At 38.5% G+C, this 25,634-nt stretch overlaps 1 protein-coding gene and 2 long non-coding RNA genes across 6 annotated transcripts in view; 1 reads left to right on the forward strand and 2 right to left on the reverse strand.

Moving 5' to 3' along the window:
- LOC147304384 (receptor-type tyrosine-protein phosphatase U-like) overlaps positions 1–4,099 on the forward strand; it is a 273,746-nt gene extending 269,647 nt beyond the window's left edge. For all 4 annotated transcript variants that reach the window (XM_086279852.1, XM_086279853.1, XM_086279854.1 and 1 more), the window contains 3 exons: positions 606–763; positions 1,936–2,071; positions 3,065–4,099. In XM_086279852.1, coding sequence (XP_086135978.1) covers positions 606–763; positions 1,936–2,071; positions 3,065–3,127 — 357 coding nt within the window. In that variant the 3' untranslated portion in view covers positions 3,128–4,099. The remainder of the gene's footprint in view (positions 1–605; positions 764–1,935; positions 2,072–3,064) is intronic.
- Positions 4,100–4,330: 231 nt separating this feature from the next.
- On the reverse strand, positions 4,331–6,637 carry LOC147304385 (uncharacterized). The gene is made up of 3 exons (XR_015126890.1): positions 4,964–6,637; positions 4,753–4,877; positions 4,331–4,670 (listed from the first exon to the last, which is right to left on the reverse strand). It is a non-coding gene; the product is annotated as an uncharacterized LOC147304385 (long non-coding RNA).
- A 1,841-nt stretch (positions 6,638–8,478) lies between these two features.
- LOC147304386 (uncharacterized) lies at positions 8,479–17,235 on the reverse strand. Its single transcript, XR_015127025.1, has 3 exons — positions 17,121–17,235; positions 9,235–9,343; positions 8,479–8,867 (listed from the first exon to the last, which is right to left on the reverse strand). It is a non-coding gene; the product is annotated as an uncharacterized LOC147304386 (long non-coding RNA).
- Positions 17,236–25,634: the final 8,399 nt, after the last annotated feature.

The following is a 25,634-nucleotide window of genomic DNA, read 5'->3' on the forward strand; positions in this document are numbered from 1 at the left end:
TTATGGAGTTCTTCTTCACTAAAAACACTATAAAGCAATGTTTTAGTATCCTCTACATTTTCTTTAATTTTTAAAAAAAGGTTGTGTACAATTTCAGTTAAACACACCTTTGACCCTGAAATGTTGAAACTGTATTTTTGGACATAGCCTGGGCTTTGGTGAGGTCAAACATTCAAGTAGCCATCAAATACGCTAATAAAATATGCTTTTAAAGCTGCACCAATCAATATTTTTATATTAATGGATCAAGTGACCGTTTGTGATTTTACTAACAGCCTCAGAGATAATTAAAACCAAAAACGTTTGCATATTTTATTTAGGTGCAAATGTAACTTTAAATTCAAAAGATTTGGTTAGTGCTGCTTGGTAGGAATGTATTGAATATATGAAATCTGATGGCTTCTAAACTATGTTTACATTTTTGTTGATAACTGAGTTTGATGTGTTTTTAACAACCTCCTAATAGAAAAGTACAGAAGCAGAACAGGTCTGAGAGCTGACAGAATTGCCTCTGGCTGATAAGCACATATGTTTCTGAATGGGTTTGTAGTGTGTGAAGCATGCATGATGAAGCTTTTTCCTTTTTCTGCTTCTCTCCTGTGCAGCTTCAGGAGGGCCAGCTTGTTGTGCGTCACTTCCAGTTCCTGCGCTGGTCTCCATACCGTGATGTGCCCGACTCCAAGAAAGCCTTCCTTAGCCTTTTGGCTCAGGTTCACAACTGGCAGAGGGAGTGTGGGGAAGGACGCACCATTGTTCATTGCCTGTGAGTCTGCTTACATACACCTGCACCATCCATTCTGTTTCTTTAATTTAGCTATCATTGCTACAATAAGCACTTGGGGTTGTTTGCTTTGTACCAGCACTGGGTAGAAAGATAGTGAAGGTTGCATCACAGCACCACAGTTCCTGGTTAAAACGCCTGCTGTGTGAAGTTTGTATGTTCACCATGCAGGTGCTTTAGCTTCCTCCCATAGTCCAAAGATACGCATGTTAGGTTAACTAATTTTAAATTGGCCATGGATGTAGAGTACACAGTACGCTCTGAATATATGTACAATGACTAGCAAAGCGCTAAATAAAGGCACCATGTGAGTACCTGCTTTAGGACCTGGATCACTTGCAATGTGAAAGACTCATTGTCACAAACAGGGAGTAATTCTTTTTAAATTAATTTTTTTTAATTTAAATCTAATATTGCATTTGTTTTATTACAAAAAATTTACAAAAATTAAATGAAATAAATTAGGGAGAGGGTGAACACTTTTTCACAGTGCTGTGCATGTAATTTGCATCATGCAAAAGGAAATTTTACTTCATTTATTTGTCTATGCACTTTTAAAGTATTTACTGGATTCAAGCATTCGCATTATGAGTACAGCAGGTCTAAGTTTTCATGTCTAAAAGGCTGAGGTTCTCAGTCTCTTTCAGACTCTGTTGAAGGCTCAATTTCTGAATGTTTGACCTTAAGTAGTCCGTACTGCGAGTAATGACAGCTTACATTCACATTGTTCGCCTTGCTACTTTTTCTTTAAATGGTTACAGAAAGTTCTTTTCTTAACAGTTAAATTTCAGTTTTGCTGAAGAAATATTATCCAATAAATATGGCAGCAGCGCCGCATAATTACTGTCCCCTATCCTCATGTCAGGGCCTTTGTTCTCTGGAGATCAGGCTATGTGTAAGACATTTAATATCTGATTAAATCCCAGCTCCTGTATTTTAATGAGAACTTTACTCAGATATTCATCTTGCATGACTGCCGGCTGGCCTTTTTCTGGCAGCATGCTTGATCTGCGGTCAGTCAAACTGTGACATTTCACTCTGTAGCTCCCCCTCTGAGAGGCTGTGTGAGCTGCTCTACCACATCTTTATTAGGTCACTCATGTCTTTATGCTTCTATTTTCTGTGTGTGTCTTTGTTCATTCCTTCTGGAGTAGGAATGGCGGCGGTCGAAGCGGTACTTTCTGTGCTTGCACCATGATCCTGGAAATGATTCGACACCACAGCATTGTGGATGTGTTCTTTGCTGCCAAAACGCTGCGCAACTCTAAGCCAAACATGGTGGAGACAATGGTAAGCAACAAGGAGGAGACTTTGGGACTATTCTAGGAAGGTTTAGCTAATAGCTCTGATTTTGTTAACCCTGAGATGAGGGGAAACTCCTACTTTTCTGTTCTGGAAAGAGTTCACTTAAACTCTCTCTGTTACCGGGGTAACAGACTCTATAAAGAAAACCTGTTGATGGGCATCGGTGGGGGGTTGGGGCTAAAAGCATTTTTAACCAGTGAGGGAAGAAATAATGACATTTCGTATTGGAAAAGAAAGAAAAACATTAGGTTACTACATTACCATCAGTACTTTAGATTTCTACTGAAGAATTATAAAGAAAAAACATAAACGCGTTTGAATTTAAAAATGTCTTTGTGGCAGGTTCACTCTGGTAACTAAAACCACAGATTTATAAATAAACTTTGTCTGATCTGTTTCTCCTGATTTTTATCTTCTGTTTCCGTCGCCTACATGTTGTTCCTATTGGATCATAGCTTTCAATTCAAAATTCAACCCTAACCCTAAATGATAACTAAAAACAGTATAAAAATATGTATATTTTATATCAAAATTTTATTCTCTCTTTAATGATGACAGAGTGGACCAAACTGATTAAAATCTCTCCTGTTTTTCATGATCACTGGATTATATTGGCCAGTCTGGTTTTTATTTACATGTTACTGTGGTAAATCACAGTGTCATTGATGATGACTTACTTTGTCTACTCATGCACGTGCCTGTCTCAAGTTGAACGTAGTCTGAGTTGATTGGAAATGCATACATTCCCAACTTGTTTCAGCTAATTTGTTTGTAAAATAACTTTTCAAACAGTATGTTTACAGAGAAATATGATAAGAATAACACGTTATTGAGTTATCACATTACTGTATGTTTGACATGGCCAAGCACTGTTTATCTCATTCAGTGCAAGAAAATAGTCTAGATGTAACCACTTTAATTGCATAACAATATTTAATAATCATGATATGAAAAAACAAGCCTCTGTTTTGTTTCCAGGAACAGTACCGGTTCTGCTATGACCTGGCCCAGGAGTACCTGGACTGTTTGGAAGTCAGATAGCATCTATCCCTTTCATCTCGTCAATCCTCAAGTAGACGGTCCAGATCCTGGACCCTGCATCTTGGATCTTTGCTCCTGCCTCCTTAGTCCGTGTAAGCAGCTCTGTTTTTCTCGTTCGCAACGCCTGGATGAAACATCGGCCATAAAGGCTGATAGAGAAAGTTCCCGGGAAAATTTGTAATATACTACTGACACCCTTCTTGGCTTTTCCTCTGCGCTCTGATCCAACCCGTACTCTTTTTTTTGCCACTTTACATCTGCCAAAATGTTGAACACTACAGGAGTGGAGTTTACTTTATAAAACCACTGTCAACGCAAGCCGGACTACCTGTTGTACAACTCACTGACTGGATACAAAGATCTCTGCTGTATCCTGCCTTACTATGAACGCTGAACACTGATAGGCCAGGCACTGGATGATATTTTGTGTTTGTTTGTAACATTGTAAATGGTGCAATCTGCTGTTGGTGAACATCCCATGTTGTACTATATTATATTTGAATTTATCGTGGGTGGGGCTGATGGTCAAAGGGTTACGTGAGGCTGAGCTGGAAAGAGGTTGGTCACATCCAGTGGACATATCTGTACAGTGAAGTTGTGTTGGACCTAATTTCTCTTTATTTATTCTTTGTGTATATAGATATTTCTTTTCCTTCCCTCGGGTGTTTCTAGATGTTCTTAACGTCTCTCAGTGTGCCAATCCATTCTCTCTGTGTCTGTAAAAGGGGTAGGGTTCAACATCTGCATGCCCAGTCTTAAGTGTTCCATTGCAGTGTGTGGCTCAAGTCTGCTTTAGGGTGGGTTCTGCAAAAACGAATCCCTCTGCTAGTCCTGAGAGAGCTCCATAAAAGTAACCATGTGTTGCTGTGAGAATACAGTGAAAATCTGTTGCTTTCTAAATTTGTATTTATTCAATGTGTTTTCTTTTCAAAATAGTGTATAAAAGAGGAAATGAAATAAAATATGCTGTTGCCTCATAGCCACACTTTTTGAAGAGGTTTTTATTAGTGCATTTCACAGACGCAAGCAGAACAACTCGGGCTGAATCTTGGCATCCTCTATGACCTACACTTCCAGAATGAAAAACCGATTCTCTTGTTAGCATCACGGATATGTTACGCAATGTGTAAGCTCCACCCATCAACTGGACACATCCATGCCGTGCAGTAAGATGAGTTACAAAATCCCAAAGAGGAAGGTAAACTGTCGACAGCGTAACTACAAAGACATTCAAAACAATCACAAAGAGATGCAAAGTGATCATGTGTTACGGCCGAGAGGGCCAGGCAGTGGGTGTGGACTCAAATGCAGACACAGAGGGAGGCAAAACGGGCGTGAGCACAGAGTTTATTTACAGAGCTGAGCGAAGTTACAAAACAGAAAACTAAGAATGCTATAACCTATGCATGCTATGAACTGTGAAAGCTATGAGCGGAAAACTGTGAGGCAAAACTGTGAACGAGAAACTCTGAGGGCTGGATTCCACAGAGGGATCCGGGGAATGGAGAAAGGGGGCAGCGGCTTGGAGGGAGGTGTGAAGTCACTATGATGAGAGGAGGAAAGTAGTCAGTGGTAGTCTCAATGAATCACAGCTGGAGGATTAGGCTATGGTGGTTTGGGCTTACGCGTTGCAGATTTGAAGTGTCAATCGAGGAGGGAGTGTCCAGGGGGTTCCGGGTGAGGAGTGTCCAAAGCAGATCCAGAATAGGCTTGGAGTGGGGAGCTGAGCAGGGAGGCAGGCAGATGGGTCCTATGGCGAAAAAGGAAAGAAAACACGGTGAGGAGAAAAAACAGTAATCCAGAGTTCTCGCAAGGGCTTGGCGGCCTAGCACTAACATGTGTTAGCAGAAGATCTGGCAGGGGTCTGTCGTGAACGCTGGTCTTATATGCAGGTGACTTGATTGGAACCAGGTGTGGAAGCTGATTGGAGTCTCCGTCTGAAGGTGGAGCCCAGCAGAGTGGAAACACCCCGTATTCACATGACAATCATGACTACAAAGAAACACAAAAAACTACAGAGAAACTTAGAGAAGCCACAGACTATAAACAACCACAATAAGATGCAAACTGACAACAACATGACTATAAAGACGCATAAAACAAGTGCAAACAGAATTAGAATGGGGGGTGTCCTTTGCATATCTGGCTGTGTACACAACCCAGTGGCTGTTAATGTGTCCAGGACTGGAGGCTATCTTGAGCCACAAATAGGAATTTCTCATTAATATTGTATCACAATATTCGGTTTTTACATCTTGAATTAATAATAATGCAGATTTATTACTGCAAAGAAGAAAACTTGAGCTTCAACACATTTTTACACACCCGCCTTCTCATTTCATGCCCCAGTTCCCCTCCCCCACGGAGTCCTACATGGATGTGCGGCAGACGCTTAAGTCCAAAAAGGCATTTTTAAACACTTTTGCATTTGTGATTTAAAAAAAAACAAACAAGATTGTCGCCTCCCCCAACCAGCAGCACCAGAAAAAAATCCCTCACTAGCCCCGCCTCATGCATCCAAGAGATATTGGTGCTAACAAAAAAGCACCAGACAGTTCACTCTCTTGACCTGTGTTTTAATTTACGCTTATCATTTAATTAGCAACTTTAATGGACTTTTTTTTTATCACTACCACCAAACAGACCCTCTAGTATTAAACCACCTCTTTAATTGGAGAGTCCTGATGATCCCATTGATCAAGGGCCCGGCACACTTAATCTGCATGTGGCGCTTCACATGTGATGTCACATCTAGTTTTTCCTTTTTTCCCTCTAAATGAGTGGATAAAAAAGCTTCACTGATTCACTGTTTGACCCTCTGCTACCCTCCAAGCTCAATATACTGTACTCCCACTGCGCCTTGAAAGGAGAGGAAGGACACTGACAGGATTTCTAACACAGCAGGTGCATGAACTCCAGAAACAGTGAAAAAATGTGAACACAGGTCAGAGGTCACACTGAGCTGTCTGGTTGGCCTGTCCTTATTTTGTGTTCCTTGTTCAATTGCATTCGCTGCTTGTGTTTTCAAATGAATCTATCTGCCTTCCCTGCATTTAAAAATGATGAAAAGCTGCATAATGCATGTTGGATGAAAAACACAGTTGCCATTGTGTGCAGCACACAAAAGGATGGGGATGACGCGCTCCTCAAAGCATCTGTTTATGTCAGATTACAATTCACAAACCTGGAAATGTGTGTTTTTTTTCCTTATTTACCTCCACTGCTATTGCCTTTTTTCTTTTTACCACTGATCTGATTCAGAGAACAGTGCGAGACTCATTGTTGCAGCAGCGTTTACTGTAATTACTATAGGAGCCATTGTCTCACACTGAAAGGCTGTGTTCAAGTGGTGGAACTCAATTAAAAAGGAGGCTCTGTAGATATGTGGAGCTGCTTATCTTGAGGTTTTGAGTCATCTCGGGGCTTTTTTACACATATAGTTACAGGAAACTGTTCTCGGGCAGATTATCAGCTTGTTATGTAAAGGGAGCGGACTAAGGTTTAAACCTGAATTACCTGCAGTAATGACTAAAGCTAGCCACATTAATAACATAGTTTAGTATTTTTTATATTGTTTTGCTTTTTTCATCGTCACACCCTCGTGCTAACAGCGATGACAACAGGCTCATACAAGCCTTCTGACTGTTCAAATTCTCACTCATAAGTTATTTATATCCACATTAAAGTGCAGACACATTGAGCCGCTGTTGCATGCTCTAAGCCAATAACAAATAATGCCAGGCTGATTTCCATGACTGATCTGATGGCGGTGGCTTACAGCTCATCTTTGGATGAGTTCATCAGGATTTGTAGAGCTGGCTTTTTTCCTTATCTCACGCTGTGTTAGGTCCATAGCTTTTACATTTCTGTAATCAAATGGCATTTTGTTTTCCAAGAGCCAAATGAGCCGGCAGGAGGGGCTGTTTGGAGGGTAGCACACCCTGGCACCCTGGCATCACGAATCTGCAGAAGGCAAGCTGTGCAAACACAAACACAAAAGATCCATCTCATCCCCCCTGCTGGCTTTCTGTTAAGGTTAAAGCCATGGGATGTGAAGCCACATGAATTAATTAATATTGTTTTCAGTTTTTTTGGCAGATTGATCACGGAGAGAGAGGGTGACTGGAGATGTATGCTCTGCTCTCTACTGGGAGATTCCATCTGAGTTTGCTTTATCTCCAAATCCATAACATAGATTCATCTTATGCTGGACACAATGTTACATTACAGTATATTAAATTAGATTAGACAAGGAAATGGACCCAAAGCTCTGTCTATACATTAGAAAAAAGGTCTGTGCAACATACTTCAAGATGCTAGGTTTGCCAATGCTAAAAAGCTGGTGTGTTTGTGTGTGCGTGTGTGTGTGTATTTTACAATGTCTTATTCAGTGTGGTAATCATTGATTATGTCAGGTGAGGATAACAGAATGTCTATGAAGGTCGGCAAATATGTCGTTTGGTAAGAAGATACTACATCAGTCAGGGTAGCCTGTGGCAGTGCAGGGCAAAACTGATGAGACTGTTCCCCCATCCTCAGAGGGGGAGGGAAGATGTGAAGCGATGGCCGAGGGCGAGTCAATAATGAACTTGCTTTATCCCAGTGGCTCACAGTGCATAGGACGTGCATCTTCATCCTCAGCTCTCTGTGGAACAATAAGCTCCCAGAGAGGCTGGTGCTGTCAGAGGTTGCGTGACCTGGTCACACGAGACTCATATGAGCACTTCTGCACACACTGACCTGCACATAGACCTCAGTTCTGATAACGCCACAACTGTCACAGTTCCATGCCCTGCACTGTAAAGCACTATACATACAGTCAAAGAAACCACTCAATCTGAGCTATCCCACTAACGTGTTCATTTCTAATCATGTTCACTCTTCAACTCTGCTACCTCCACCTCCTGTCTTTTTGTTAATGCAGACCATACATCAAAGCAGGGCTATTGTCAAGACTTCTATCTTGTAAAGCTTCTCGTTCTTGCTGCTATTCTTCTGTCATGTGAATGTTGGCATCCTCGAAAGAGTGACCTTTGCCCTTTAGATGCAGATGGACAGCCAAGTCTTGTCCCGTCGAGGTGGCTCTTCTTCTCGGATGAGAGGTGAAACGTCTTCAAGCAACTTAAAGAAGTCCAGACGCTTTTCTTTCCAAGCTCCTTGGACTACGACGACCTGGACGACTGAGAACCTTCACAGACATAGAGCACAAGTACTACAAATACTATTCAGTAACAAGTTCTTTTTATGTTTTCTGAACACTTATATGTTTTAACAGAAACGGCTGTACTTTCTGCTCCTTACATTTTCAAAACAAGCTTGTTAACTTCATGTCACTGACCCTTCAAAAATCAACTGGATTTGAGCACAAGTGGAGGTAATGCAGAAAGGACCATCTTATTGGTGTGTCCATCACCAAGACTTATTTGCATACTAAGAGAGGAAAAACAACATAATTTTACAAAATCTTTTATTGTGCTATACAGAGGGGTTAAAGTGAGCCAGAACCATTTGGAACAGTGTTTTCTGTGCAGATGCCCATGAACTGCGGTCAGTGTACTTCAGCATAACACTTTAATGTGGAAGGTCATTTTAAATTAAACATTTCCATCAGCTCAACAAATATCATCAAACACACAACTGTTTGTCACACACTGTGTCTGCTAGCTACAGCTGCTGTATTTTCCAGAATTAGATCCTGGGTCCACCCAGTCTACATATCACAGTGACCCTGGGCAAGACACTGAAAACCAAATTGAAATGAAACCATTAGAATGTGAAAGCATACATGACAGATTACAAAGCACTTAAAGCACAAAGAATAAAGTGCTATATGAATGTATTTGAACATAGCTTGTTGTAAAAAACAAAACAAAAAACCCTCACTTTCACTGGTCAGTAAGAATAGAACTGCATTATAAAAACACAAGGCCATTTTTAAACTCTGTTTTAACATGACAGCATAACATGTTCTGGTATAGAGAAACAGGGGTTTTGGTACACTTATACCATTTTGTACCATCATAATCATGCATAGTTATATAGTTACATACGAATCTGACATCACAATGATTTACTGTATTTGTGCTTCATTAATTTAAACTCTTTACCTTTATAAAGTACCTTTATGTTTAAATACAGCATTTCCCACTGCTCCGACACTGTATATATTCCACGGGAAGCCATCTTTCCAGCTCCTTCCCTTCCTGACTCCAGGCACTAAAAAGGGCAGAGTTCATTAGTTGTAATCCCTCTCACCTGTCCCCTTCATTCTCCCGGGGCAGCCCTGTGAGCTCACCCGACCATCCCTCCATTGCAGCAGAGTCAGAGACCACACCCCTGCCACAATCACTATTAGGTGAGTATACACTGAGATTTTGCACTGATCCAGATGAAAGATGACCGATGTGAAAGAATCTGTGAGAGACTTGCAAAACTGACACATGTAACAGTCTGGTGACCCACCATAGCCTGGGAGTATAAAAGATGGACACAGCTTCTGGATCTGAAAAATAAAGCCGATGTGGACATGCCTTCATCCTACATTGTTTTTAATTGTCAGCAGCTGGATATTCATATGACTTCAAAAATACTCCCAGTTGTATAGAAGACCTCATTACATGCTATTCATTACTCAATCACTAGTTTAAAATTGAATTCGAAAGGATATTTTGGTCAATTTATAAGTGAGAAAGAAGGATTATCAGTGATCCATGATGACTTACCTCTTGGCTTCGTAACAGATAGTTACTAACTAATGGGTGGCTACATCCATCTTTTATACTGGCTACGCCTGGGACAACTTTCTGAATGTCTCAGAATATGTGCAGAAATGCTCTTACCTTTAAATATGCGCACATGCAAAATTACTAAAAGGTTCATGAAAAGTGCACACTAGCTGATTTTGTTATTACCATCTTTTGAATGTTAGTGAATCTGAATCATTTTAAAGTAACAAGGCTGTGCAGTCAGCATATTATCCCCTATGTCTTTCTACAAGGAAACATGTTGTGTTATCCCATATCTTGTGGTGAAGCAGAGAAAATACTGAATGCTGTAAGAGAGAAGCGTGCACCACCAAGGCAACAAAGCAGAGAAAGTCTGACTGCAGAAACTGAAACAACAAGAAGACCTTGAGGCCCAATAAATATACACAGTGTGAACACTCGTTTCCTACATTCACAGTCTATAAAACCTTTTGATACATGGTTTCCTGATAGACATGTTTTGATGCTTACATCAACAAGATCAGTCATCACTTGTATGCAGGTGTTCAGTGTAGTTTTTAAACTTTGCGTGCTTAATTAGTGCAAACATCACATTCTTTTAGTCGTCAGCAGGTGAAAAAGTGAAGTGATAATTTCTTTTTATGATCTTGTGAAAAAACATAATAGAACACACGTCAGATGGGGAGGCATTAATCACATTTAGAAAGAATTCAGAGAAGATTAAACATATAAGAGCTGCACAATCAACTGAAATGGGAAACCAGAGTATCACACTCAATGCCAGTTTACAAATAGTACGTTTATTAACGTGAGATCTGGTGAGTAGAGGCCATTTGAGCACAGTTAACTCAAATTCATCTTAAAAAAGAAAAAACAGTCTGAGATGATCAGCAATGCCACATTCTGATACAAGCGGGCATCAGAAGATGAACATAGGAAGGAATGGACAAAGTTGGCAACAATACTTAGGTAGACTGTGGCATTTAAATGATGCTCAGGTGGTACTGCAAAGAAAATATCCCCCATACCATCAAACCACCACTGTCAAGAAGAACTGTTAATACGAGACAGAATGGATCCAAGTTTTCATGTTTTATTAGAGCCAAATTCTGACCCTACCATGCAAAAATTGCATCAGAAATCGAGTCTTATCAGACCAGCAAATGTTTTTCCAGTATTCTGTTGTTCAATTTTGGTGCTTCTGTATGAAGGGTTGCCTCAGTTTCTTGTTCTTAGCTTACAGGAATTAGAGCTGGTGTGGTCATATGCTGCTCATCTGTGCAGGCTGTGCATTCAAAGATGCTTTTCTGCATATTTCAGTTATAATGAGTGGTTATTTAGAGTGCCTGTTTCTTTCTTATCAGCTCAAAGCTCTCTGGCCATTCTCCTCTGACCCCTGGCATCAACAAGGTATTTTCAACCAGAGCACTGCCACTCCCTGGATGTGTTCTGACTGTTCTCTGTAAACCCTAGAGATGATGGTGGCCAAGGTCTGAGTAACTGCCAATCAACAGTTTTTTTTTCTCACACAAACAATAAGGCCATTGTGAATTAGCTTTCTTTCTCAGACAAAGAGATCTTCCTCCAATATTTAACAATTTAATATGATAAATTGGATCAGATTGAAACATTTGTGCTGCTTGTCTGCATATTATTACTTCTATAGTTAAATAAATATCTACTATATTACCATAAAGTATTTATTATTAGTGGACTTTGACAAGTGGTGGAGGAAATTTTCTTTCAGGAGAAGAAGCAATAAAGCACAATGGAAGACACCTCACTGCTCCTAAAATTGTATTACTGGAAAATTGTGCATACAATATCAAAAGTAAAAATGACTATTCTGCAGAAAAACGTTCCCCATCAGCATTAAACGGATTAATATTACTGCTGCATATGTTTAAGGTTGAGCGCATTTTAAATACTTCATATTTTGTTTAATGTTCAGCATCATAATCTATAAGCCAAACGTTTGTAGTGGCTGACCTGTGTGAAAAAACTGAAAACAGTTTTTCATGGGCTAAGAAACACAAGATTCCATATTAATTAAAAAGAAAAAGCATATTAAAATATATTAATAACAAAAAAATCAACTGAAAGGTTTAAGCAGTGTGTGACATTGTTTACTGTCAATATCTACAGGGGGAATGAAAACAATAAAAAATGAAGGTGAAGTGTTTTCAACTCATTACATTCAGTCAAACATCTGAAAGCTCTGGCAGGGACTGCACCTTAATAACTGGGTGTTTTATTAGACCAGACATGGTCAGAATTACAGTCCCCTCAGCATTATTGTCCAAGCGTTGCTTGGTAATGTACAGAAGGGGTTATTAACATCTTTTACATATTCCATTTTCTTTACATCACACATGTTGGTGAGCAAAAGGAAAGCAGCAAAAGGTTACGAAGATAAATCACTGAAGCTTGTTAATTGCTAATGATAAGTGAGGACTCAGGGTGACCTGATCCAACCTTACTATATACCCTTTTGAAAAGGAACGTTTTAAGCCTCATCTATCTCCCAGTTCCAAACTGGAAGTTGATTCCACAGAAGAGGGGCCTGAAAGCTCCCATTCTGCTTTTAAATACCCTAGGAACTGCAAGCAAGCCCGCAATGTGAGAGTGGAGATTTTTAATGGGATGATATGGAACTATAGGGTCATAAAGATAAGATGGGGCCTGATTATTCAAGACCTTATATGTGAGGAGCAAGATTTGAAATTCGTTTATGGATTTAACAGGGAGCCAATGAAGTACCGGGCAGTACTTTTGTTACGGCATTTTGGATCAACTGAAGACTTTTCAGGGAGTTTTTAGGACACCCTGATAAAAAATGAATTACAATAGTACAGCCTAGAAGTAATAAATGCATGAACTAGTTTTTCAGCGTCACTCTGAAACAGGATATTTCTAATTTTAGAGATATTGTGGAAATCAAAGAAAGCAGTTCTACATATTTGTTTAATATGTGCTTTAAAGGACACCATGGTCATAAACAACTCCAGTAGGAGTACCAGAGATGGTATCCATCCTCCTAATAAGACCAGGTTTCAAACAAAACAAAAAACAAACAAACCTAGCAGAGACAGCAAGAGCTTTAGGAGCGACCAAATCAACAACGACACACAAACAATCTTCAACTTAAAGTCGATGCTGAAAATACCTAGCAAAGTGTCTCAAGTGAAGAAACCATTTGATTTTGTTGGTTTTTCTTTGTTTTTTTTAAATGAAACACATCTGTTGTGATTACTGGAATTAGAGATGTGGCCACTTAGTGCCATTAGCTCTTTGCTTTCTCACCTCTGCTAATTTGATTAACTTAACTGACTGATCTCTCCAACTTGTTTATTCTGTTGGTGCCTTTTGGAAAATTTAAATGGAATTATTTAATCAATAAAAATTTCTTTGTCTGGTTCATAAGACGTTTGTGTTTCAGTCTTTCAGGTTGCTAATCAGCCTTGCTTAGGTTACTTAGGCCTAAGCCATCTCTTTGAAATGAACCTTTTGCCATTGAGAAAAACAAAAATCCAGCACAAACCTTTCAAAGTATTAAAATGTCCCACACCAGTGGTTGATTGTGGGAGCATCTGTGGTCCACTGAATTTGTTCAAGCTGAGCACAATCATAGAATGTAGAAAAATTACTTTCTAAACAATTTTAAATACACAAAGTGGTTTAAATGTAACATCTTGCAAGATATATTCAGCTGATGTGCATCTTTGCTTGGAGCTGGCCTGTGGTAACCAAGGAATGATTGGTGCAATGTATAAAATTACCAGTGTAAGGGCAGATCCTAGCTTATCTTAATGGATCAGTATGGTCTAAAATTAAGATGATTAAAATCTGATTCTTTCTCTGTTGTAATTTCATTCAAGTTAGGCTGCTGGTGTTGAAACACTATCCTTTACCCTTGCTGAGCTTTATGCTGCAAGCATTTCACTGCATACAAGCTGTAATTGAAGTTTGATTATGGAAATTTTTTGGGATGCATAGGTGAGTTTTGATCTTCAGGCTTGCAAATATATTCTCTAAACAGTGCTGCTACTTATCATTATCAAAGATCAGTGTATGGAACATTGACAGCAGCTTACCACATTCATCTGTCTCTAATCGTCGCTTTCACTGATTAAAATGGCAAATGCTACCAGTGGTGGCTCATATCAGCTGTTACTAATTAATGCTCATTCTGTGGGTAACTTGATAACAGGCTCGCATTAATCTTTCTGTTGTCTTGTTAAAGTTCTCTGTGCATGCACAAGGAATGAGGGAGCGGCACTCTATCAATGCTGAAGTGTTTCAGGAGTTTCAACAACACCAGAGTAACTTACTAACTTACTTATTTCAGGAGTCATTTTCTCTCGATTTACGTTTAGTTATCATTTCTCCACTTATTTCAGTTGAACCTTAAAATCAGCAGTTATATTACAAGTCAATATCAATTAAGTTGCTGGCAATGTTCCCTCTAATTTTTCATGTGTCTGAGTGAACACACAAACTCCCTGAGCGATCTCGTGGACCCATGTGAGCGACAGCAGACGTGTGCACTGTGGTCACGCCAGCGTCGAATCCATCCAAGTTACATGGTTTATTAAAATAATAAAATTACAGCATTTACATTTCTGTTGTAGACTACTTTTAGTTAACTGCTTTAGCCCATTTACAATGAAAATTAAAAAAAAAAAAATCTTGTTCATGATCTGTGTAGCATGTTAACACTATTGGAAGTAAAAATAACTTGAACTCCAATTTTGAAAACACAACTTTCTTCTTCTTCTTTTTTTTTTTTTTTAAAATAAAGCTCTGACTTGTATTATGAGTCTGTGGTCTGGGAGAGGGTCCTGTAACTCTGTCTGCAAAATACAGAATATAATGACCAATGTTGGGCAATTAATTATATAGTTACTTGTTCAAAAAAGTAACTCAGTTTTGCAAACAACAAAGTTTTTTGCAGCTGTTTACCTAAAAATGCAGCCAAGGCGTTTTTTTTAAACAAACATTTCAAACTATTTACAGAACAATCAGCTGGTCTGCATCAAATCTGATGCCAAACAAATTATTTGTGCCACTCCAAAAAATTATTTCTGTCCACTATGAGATAAAGGAGAACAACAGCCTGATACTTTCAGGCCTGACAGCAGGAGATGTATCACTGTCGCCTCATTGTTCTGACACACACAACAAAACTATTGACTACACTACACACTAACTACACAAGATTTGTGCTAAACGTTGCAAATCTCTCACATCTCAAAACACCGCACCACTCCTAAAACGTCCTCCCGTTTCTTAACAACTAAATGCCATGTTTTGATTGGTCGACATGGTACATTTTTCGACCAATGGGAAAGGGTGGGGGTGCTTTGGTTTCGTCTTTGCTCACAGGCAGAGAGTTCTTTCAAGCGTTTTCCTTATAAAACGCCGTTTTTACCGTTTCTTCCTGCAGTAAATATAAACAACGATAATATTCAGGAAGAAAACCAAACATTGCATTTTTTTTAATCATAACTCTAGTTTTACGTGGCCTATCAACACAATTTAAAAACTGGTATAAAGTCCACAGTTTTTCCGTTACTTCTTCCGTCTGTCCTGCTCACATCTCCATAGGTTGTACACGTTGTCATTAATGTGGCTTCACTCCACATCAGCCATGCCGCTTTGCTAGCTAAAACACCGGTGTTGGCACATATTTACTTTAATTTAAATTCAGGTTAGAATTTTTTTGTGTGCGCAACGCAGATTTTCTGTGCGCAGAGACCGTGCCAACAGTGCGCAATTGCACACGTGCGCAGCTTAGAGGGAACATTGGTTGCTGGTGACAAATATTCTTATTTGATTAAGTGCCATTAATTTCACCAAATATAAATTAACTGGCAATATAATGTATTCTGTATTTGTTGCACTACCTGGTTGTGCCAACAGGTGAAGTTAGTGAAATTGTACTCCACAATCTGTTTCATTAACAAGGAAATAATTTCTCTTTTAGCACAGATATACACGTGATCAGTATAAGGACCTATAAGACTTTATTCTCAAAATTGTATTTTGACTTCAATCTCAAAAGAACTTTTAAATTTGGAATTACTTTTGAGTACTGTATTTGTGGCTCATTGTGGCTCACCTCATTTTGTGTATGCAACCTATGCAGACATCCTTCAGTGCTGTGCTCGACAAAATCGACAGCACATAGTCCAAAAGGAATAAGGCTGTGTAGGAAGAATACTGACTGGCTGAAAAGTGAGCTTGAAAGCGTACAAAAACAAAGGCAATGACTGCGGTGCAGAGCACTCTCTTTTCAACTAATAATGTCAACTATATCTTTTGATTTTTATTTCTATAAGTAGCTAAAGTCTTTTGTGGTAAAATGGTTATATGAAGAAAACAATCCACTAATGTATTCATCCATCCAGTCCATTCATCATTAAACTTTTGGTTAGGAAATTCGTATAAGAAATTTGGTAATTATTTGAACAATTGTCCTACCAAGTCTTCTCAATCGGGAAAAAAGAAAATGTGATAAATATCTAAAGTAATTTACAAAAACAGTCAGTTTTGCATTTGCATTTGTCTAAAATATAGCTTTAGAATATGCCCTTCAATGCGCATGCTAAACAAATATACAGAAATGCTTTCTTGCATTTACCCATTGTCTCTAAAATTAGAAACATCCTGTCTCAGAGTGACGGTAAAAAACTTGTTCATGCATTTATTACTTCAAGACTGGATTATTGTAATTCATCATTAGCAGGTTGTCCTAAAAGCTCCCTAAAAAAGCCTTCAGTTGATCCTGAATACTGCAGCGACCACTGACAGAGACTAGAAAGAGAGAGGGCATGTTTATCCCATATTGGCTTCTCTTCATTGGGTCTCTGTTGAATCCAGAATCAAATTTAAGATAATTCCCCACATCTAATGAAGCCCAATCTTAAAGACCTCATAGTACCATATCACCGTATTAGAGCACTTAGACCTCAGGCTTACTTCCTTATTTCCAAGACTTACTTTTTAAAGGGCTTGAGTAACCTTGGATTTTTATTTTTACTGTTTCACAAAAGGGTTAAAAAGGGAATGTTCACAATTTAGACATTAATTGCAGGTTATTTTATTAAGCAGCTGAATCAAATAATAATAATAATTATAAAATTAATATAAAATTTTAAAATCACCTGAACTATGCTTATCTCATTAACCTACTGTGAGAAAATCCAAATCCTCTTGATTCTATAATATAACATGACACAAATAAGCAGAAAAAAGCAGAAAACTACCAGTTTGCAGGTTCACAGTTTGAGCCGTAGTTGATTCTTCTGGTGTCTCTGCTGTAATTCTGACCTGCTCATCTTGCAGAAGTTAAAGGGGAGAACCACTTTTATACCTGGTCATCCTTTCTCCCTAATTTATTACTGGCTGTCACATCACCTGTTACCATTAGTGAGGCCAGACGTCATCTCATCCAATCATGTGTTAGCATCTAATCACCTGATGTTTAGCCACACCTTATCAACCTCTCTGTAGCTATCTGACGTTTTAAATTGTATGTTGAAACCACATTAAACCTCAAAAGCACTTCATTACATGTTCTTTTTTATTTTATGTTATTCTTAACATAGACAATTCCATTACATATGAACATTTAGTCACATATGAATATACTTCACTTCCTGTTTCATTCAGCTCATACAATTTATCATTGGTTAGATTTATCCTCAGTTCATTCTCACATGAGCATCTATTTCTATATAATCTCCTTTTAATCCAGTTGTGTAAGAGTACTTTATTTTTCTTCTTCTCTTTAAAACTCTGGTTTTGCTGATCACCCTCAATACAATTTATTTTATTAAATCGTACATTTAAAAAGTCTGACATTCTTTTAGATTAGTGGCTCCTTGGAAAAACATTTCCATTACTCATCTAATTTCTCATTTAACATATTATTCAGGCTTATATTTTGCTTTATATCACAGATTAAGAATGAAGATAATTTACTATTAGCAATAGCACATATAGACAAGCTCTGTTATAGCACTCTGTATTATTTTAAACATAAAAGGCTGGACATTAAGACCTTTTACCCTCTCTCAGAAGTCTGAGAAGTATGTTCGGGGGTCTTCAGTCTCTCTCTTAATCCCACCTTACTAGATAAGGGGTATAAATTTTCTATAATTTACACATTATTAAAGCAGTAGGCAAACATTTCAACTTATCAGTGTAAGGTGACCCCTTGAAAACGACTCAGTTTTAGAAAACAGTCATTCTAGAGGGTATGTGACTTAAACTCCAAATCTGAACTCAGCTTGATGTCATCACCCTCTGAAGACCTTCCATTTTTTTGTGCAAACAGAGTCTGGCAGATGACTAGAGTGAGAAAGCAAACGCGACACCATAGAAGATTTTTGGCGCACAGCAAAAAATGATAATCTAGAGAAGAAGCAGCGACTTGGTTCCTCTAACTCTCTGCCCTGTTCTTTCACTTGCTTTTGCTCGGTGGCAGATGAAAGGCCTCTGTGCCTCTCCGGTGCTCTTTTGATTTCTCTGTGTCATTCAAATGGAGAGGGAAGAGAGCCTACAAAGAAGCCAGTTTGTCTGCACACGGTGAATACTAATGCTGCATCACTATTCATTAAACACACTGAGCTCCAGTCTTACCTTGCTTCAGTATCTTTAGTGCTCCTGAATAGCTGAGGTAGAGAGTACACAGTATCTGTGTGTAGCCTATGTAACATTAATGCTGGACAGCCATTTTACTGAGTAATACTGGAGAAAGTCTTGCAGTCAATACCTCTATAGTAATGTGCTACATATCATTACACCTCTGAAATGATTATTGAACTATTGAGCTATTGCATCGATTTCACACACTGATGCGGTGTTGTGTTTAAACACGACAGCCCATGAAGTGTAGTTAATAAGTTCCTTCACACTACTGGTCCTGGTTTTCTCCTCTGACTCACTGTTAGACAAAACCCAAGGACCGGTGGTCTACACAGAAGGCAGTGATAGCTCAGCAGGTAGAGTGGTGGCCACATGATCGGAAGGTCGGGGGTTTGACTCCACTAAACGGCTACCCTGAGGTACCCTGAGCAAGGTACCATCCCTACATAGTGGCTACTCACTGCTTCACTGAGTGAATGGGTTAAATGCAGAGAGGAATTTCCCCACGGGGATCAATAAAGTATACATTATTATTAAGGAGCATAAATTATCTCTCTGAGCAGAGACGAGAATTGGTGCACATGTATAGTTAACTAAGTTATGATCAAAAGTATCAGTTATTTGTTGGAAAGATGTCTTTATTACTATCTTCATTGAACTTTTAATATGTGTGTGTGTATGTGTGTGTGTTTATATGTGTGTACAATTTCAAGAAATTTCAGTGCCCGTGAGATGGACCTGAGGGAACGATAGTGAATAATGGCACACAGTAGTATGATCAATGGTTTCTTTCACTTTTATGCCAGATGTATGAAAGCACTCTGCATCTTGGTGCTGTAGGCTTCACTTTGAAACTGTGGACGTGGGTTAGCACTGAGATAAAAGCAGAGAAGAAATAGCAAAGGCTGGGTTTTTACTATTGTTATTCTCGCTCAGTGTATCACACACTCCACTAGTCTGCGGATACTGAGTGTAACATGGTCATTTCACCTGCTACACAGGATCATTATTAACCATCTGTTCAGGAAAACACAGAAAACTCTTAAAAAGGAGATATGTTGTTGCTACACTATATTGCCAAATGTATTCACTCGTATGCCTTCACATGCATATGAACTTAAGTGACATCCCATTCTTAATCCATAGGTTTCATCATGATCTCAGCCGACCATTTGCAGCTACAAAATGTTTCAACTCTTCAGGGAAGGCTTTCCACAAGGTTTATGAATGTGTTTATGGAAATTTTTGATCATTCTTACAGAAGCACATTTGTGAGATTGACACTGATGTCGAATGAGAAGGCCTGGGTTGCAGTCTCTGCTCCAATTCATCCTAAAGCTCTTCTGTTGGGTTGAGGTCAAGACAGTGCAGGCCAGTCAAGTTCTTTCACATCAAACTTGCTCATCCATGTCTTTATGGACCTTACTTTGCACATATTCCAGTTGAAGCAGGCGGGGGTTTTCCCCAAACTGTTCCCACAAAGTTGGGAAATTGCATGCTGAAGTGGAAAGAACTCAAAAAGGACTCTACACCATAACCCACCCTCTAAAAAACTTCGGAGAAACACAGGTTTGTCTATCCATTAAGCCAGATGACTCACACCAATTAAAGACCTATTAAAGACCTGGTTGACCTTTAATTTCCTACTTTTAAATTCAGATAAAACTGAGGTATATTGTATATTTCCAATATAAAGTGGCTTCTGTACTTCTGTACTAATACAGGTGTTGAAAGAACAGTTGCCAGTTAAGTTAAGTGAGATATAGAGCTGTAGTCACTAACTGTATTCATATAAATCCCCAGCCTGTCACATGTACATATTATAAGTTAATGCAATCTTTACTGCATTCTTTCCTGTATTCAATCCTTCCCCAGATTAGAGCTGGGCGATATGAGATTTTTTCATATCACGATATGTTTTTTTCATTTCAGGCGATAACGATATCTATCACGATATAAGCCAAATAACTATATTTGTAAGATTTAAATGTGCCGTTGCTCACAAGTAAAATGTGAAATAATCAGCAGCTTGTTTTTATTTAAATATTTATTTCCCATAATAAGTTCAACAGGGTAGATGTACTTAAGGAACATGAGACTTTTTCAGATAAATAAAGGCAAATATTGCAAACTACACAAAAGGCAGCCGCTAAAGCGTTTAAGTTTCAAAATAGAACAAACGAAACAGACTAAATTGTCAATTCCACTTAGAAACAAAATATTAATTCTAAAAATAAATCTTAGTTTGTTTTACAGAAGATCAGACAAAACTGACTAACTTTTGTCAATATCAAATAAACTGAGAACTAAAAGGAAATTCTCAATCTCTCCTTGTTGTATAGCTGAGCTTTTCAAACAGTTTTAACAGTTACTTTAGTCTGACAAAAGCCGAATGACGAATTAGCGCTTCCAGTCAGAGACTGAGGCTACGTCCACACGTACACGGGTATTTTTGAAAACGGAGATTTTCCGTTTTCGTTTTAAAAAATAATCCCGTCCACACATAAAGGCAGAAATGAAGGAAAACGCTGCTATGAACATGCCAAAGCAGCAGGTGGCGCTAGATTCCTAACCGTGCAGAAATGTTGGCCAATCAGAAGTCTAGAAGCCTCGGTGGGAAAAAGTAAACAAAGCTGGGGCATAGAAGCAGAACCGAGTCGTATGTGTGGAGGGACAGTAACTGTGTGTATATGTAAGCATTTAAACACTGCAGAGAGTAGAATTAACAGTATTGTAGAAATTCATTTCACCGAAACAATAACGTGGCGCACAGTGTGACGCATGCACCAGTTTATTGTATTTCCAGACTTGCTTTCGGCACAATTTACAGTGCATGCTACTCTGTTTTTTGTCAGACTTGAAATAGCCGAAATACCTTCACACTACGGAACTTCTATGGCTCTTCCGTTCGACAATCTCTCCGGCGTTGGAACCATTATCTGTTTTCTCTTCGGTCACGCTCGGTTGATTTTTCTAGTCGGCACACTCATTTCCTCCATTACCCGCTGGCTGCTTCCCAAACAAACACACGTGCGGCTTGGCACTTGTGCTGTACGTTACAAGTCACGCGACGTGACGCTGCGGCTGTGATTGGTTCGGCTCTGCGCTACTTAATTTGGATTGGCTGATCTTTTTTTTTTTTTTTTTTTTTTTTTTAAGAGGACAAGAGCAGCGAGGTCTTCAATCGCGATAGCTTAATTTCTCTATCGAGTAAAAGTTATATCGCGATACATATCGTTATCGTTCTATCGCCCAGCTCTACCTCAGATTTACACTTAACCTCTCTGTGAAGCCTGGCTACAGCTGTGTCCGCTAAAAAATATTGCAAAAACATCACTTACCTGAGTTACACACTGAGTGTGGCCTCAGAGTGTAACATAAATTCTTGTTTTCCACAATACTGTGGATGCAAGTCTTTGGACATAAAGTGATGTGTTGTGTAATATTTTTAGGTGGCTTTGAATTGGGGGTTAGCTTTGTCAGGATAAGTGTATTCAACATTGGTTGGTTTTTAAGTTTCTCTGCTTTGCCTCAGCTATTGTCATCTCAGAAATGTGGTGTCAAAGCCCTAAAAGGAGATATTTGTAGTATCGTCATATGTGTCGTATTTTATTTTCATATAATCTAACATATCATCACACCAGCATTTAAACGTAGTGGCAGTGTGATGTTCTGGGACTGTTTTGCTGCTTTAGGACATACGTAACAATATGCATCAGGACAGTGATCTGAAACACATTACCAAGTTCACCTCTGGCTTAAAAAAAGACAAAATGAAGGTTTCAGAGTATCCTAGAGTATCCTAATTCAAGTCTTAAATCTATTTGAGATGCTTTGGGAGGACCTTAAACAGCCAATCATGCTTAATAACCCACCAATGTGGCTAAATTAAAACAATTCCACAAAGAAGAGAGCACCAAAGTGGCACAACCTCTTATTAGGTTAAGAGGGCAATTACTTAAAGCATAGGATGGTTTTGGATTGCTTTTTGCCTCTTACGATGTGACACCATCATTTAAAAAACTTGACTTTGTATTTACAGAATCAAGCTTGTAAATACTTGATTTTGTAATCATAAAATGTGTTTGATGATCTGAAATATGCAAGTGTGAGAAATGCAAAATAACAAGAAATCAGCCAGCGGGCAACTGCTCCCTTGTTGGCAGTCATCAAGCATTACCCAACGACTCTGGCTTCATCTGTGGGACAAGTCAGTTACTGGTATTTTTGAAATATGTTCCTGGCATATTTATTTCTTTTAATTTTGTTGAATTAATTATTTGCTGTTAGGATAGTTTTTTTGTTTTTTATTAAACTATCCCATGCATTCTTTTTTTTTAATTTTTTTTTTACTGTCTTTATCTGATTAAAGCACAACCCCCAACCTGCATTGGCTGATGTAATGGGCTCAAATGCTTTCTACTCCCTGCAGAGGAATAGATAGATAGGAAAGGCAGATAGAAACCAAGAAGAAGCAAGATAGAGATTAAGAGGCTTTATCTGGGGATTTGTGAATCTTCACCTCAAACATTGGCTAAACTAGATCACCAGTGGTGTCCCAGTATCTCAAGTTCAGTGTTCCCAGCAACCTCCTCCGATCCTGCTGATCTGAGTGGTTTAATTTGCTTATCTGAGGTTTCAGCAGTACGTGAAAGTGACTTCAAGGTGCTCTGGGAGGGAATCAGTCAGCTATCTTTTTACAGAGAACTGCAACACTAACATTACACTCCATAATTAAAGTAGATCTGGGAGGGAAATCAATGCCAGCATGTTCATTTCCAACTAATTGCCAGTAAATCTTTGTTTTCTTTTTAGAACTGAACCACTCATTGCCTAGCAACCACATTGCAACATCTACTAAAATACAATGTTGAAATGTGCATGTAAGCTGAGTAAAAACATGTATGTGTTTTGTATAATGATTGGAGAGTATCATACACACAACTCCTGGGACATAAACCAGTGCTAACATCTGCATATTAGCATAAAATCTAGCTGTTTTTTCTATCTTTTTTTACTTTGCTTCAAATCATTTGTAAACTTTATCATTATTTGTTACCCTCAGCTGTTGATTTATTTGATAATGAAGTGGGCATTGGAGCTTGTCATTAAACTAACCTGGAACATAAGTTTTCTCGCTCTACTCAGGTTCTCTAAAAATTTATGCATAGCATCAGAAAGTGCTTCCCAACTTGTCAGACTATAAAGCACACTAATGTGCCAGGGCAGAGGGTCTTTGTCCTGCACTCCTAATCATGCACTACACTAGTTCATTAAAACTAAACTTAATGAGTCATACGCTATGGACTTGCCCTCCACAACACCAATTAGTTTCTGTTTCGGCTAGATACTGTCCTCCTGAAGGGTCTGGGGCTCTTAGCAAAGATGAGAGTTTTACTCACACAACTGAACAGTAAACAGTAGGAACAGCTGTAACACCTATTTTGCTTCCTATGCAGCTGCTATTGTATATGCTCTACAATAAAAAGGATCAGGTTCAAGGATCAGATATTTAAATGCTCCTCAATCCCTAAATTGGCAAAATTACATGGTAATTTTGTTAGTATAGTCATTACTGCTCATCCTCATCTAAAAAAATAAATAATTTGAAAGCAACTGATTATGTTAAATCAATGCATAGAAAATAATTCCATAAATGAAAAATATGTGGAAGACAGTGGATGTGCAGCATCATACTTATGCATGATCCAGTATTTTTTGACATTAACTGGGATCTGAAGTATCATCCGTGGAGGTTGGATGGAATAAAGAGGACCTAAATGCAGGAAGGAAAATGGATTAAACAAAAAGCAAGCTGATGCAAACAGTCCACAAAACAGAGTTCAGGGTCAAGATCAAAATGCTATGTGATGTCCAAAGCAGGCATGAAGAACAAGCATTTAACCACAAACAAGGAAGCACCACAAGGAACATAAACAGGTGATTTGGCATCTACACAGGGGACTGATCACATAATGAGGGAACACTGGGGAGACCAGAATAAGGATGAAATCCAAACATGTACTAAAATTCAACATCAAAATCAGGACAGCCTTCCTCTCAGTAACTGTATTTTAATCACACATTACTTTACCAACATGCGAGCTAACCATCCCCTTTTATAAATGAATAAATATAACCTTTATAATTAATGCTAACGTTAAAATACTTCCTCCAATTTGAAATTTAATTTAATAAAATAAAATAACCTTTGTTTAAGCATCCCAACACCAATATTTGAGATTCAAAAAAGCAACAAGAGACATCTTGTAGGTTGATTTGGCACTTTAAGTAAAAGATTCCTTTATTTTTTCCAACCTTTTTGAAATTTTACTTGGTTACAGCAAATGTATTCTGTGTTCATGCAACACCGTGCCACCTTGAGCTACAGTGGCAAATGCGTGTAGCATGGCATCACGCACAGAAGCAGCTTCATTGTGTATGGAATACATAAACAGCTTCCAGAAATTATGCCAATAAATATTAGGTTTTCTCAACATGAATACAGTATCCTCTTGGCTTCCCTCTGAATGTTGTTTCAGTAGCATGTCAATGGATGAATGGGGCTGGGTGGTGGGTAGGTTTTTTTTTTTTTTAGTTATATGCAGAATAATTGTATCTTCCCAAATTATAAAAAGTTGTTTACCTCAACCAAGCTCCAAGCAGAGCAAGGATGCCAAAGGTTCCAGCAAAATATATTTCCAATTATTATTCGGTTCATGTAAGAATCCACTTATGGATTACAGGGACTGTTGTTTTTATACATATTTTTAAATTAGTGCCTGAATGTTGTGCTTGTGTTACCAAATCAGGATGCACAGAAATAACATAAATGTTTAAAAATACTTAAAAAAAATCATAGGATCTCTGCAAGGTCTCCAAAAAGTGATTAAAAGATACTCTGCATAAATGAATGGTCATCTCCTTGCCTGGCATTCACTTTTTCATGCAAGAACATTCTGAAATTGTTAAAACTCTTGTTGATATATTTTCCCAAAGCGCCTGAGGGAAACTTCCAGTGAATGAAAAATATAAGTTAACCAACTGGAAAATGTAACTTGAAAGATTTATTTATACACAGCAGCTCATAAAGCAAACTTAGCTGCATGGAATAGATAGACCAATTTTTC

This window comes from Aulonocara sp. 'chitande type north' Nkhata Bay, linkage group LG22 (assembly GCF_057382095.1).
Source record: "Aulonocara sp. 'chitande type north' Nkhata Bay isolate Kocher_YH1m ecotype deep benthic linkage group LG22, A_spYH_male_GT1.1, whole genome shotgun sequence".
Taxonomy (NCBI): Eukaryota; Metazoa; Chordata; class Actinopteri; order Cichliformes; family Cichlidae; genus Aulonocara; species Aulonocara sp. 'chitande type north' Nkhata Bay.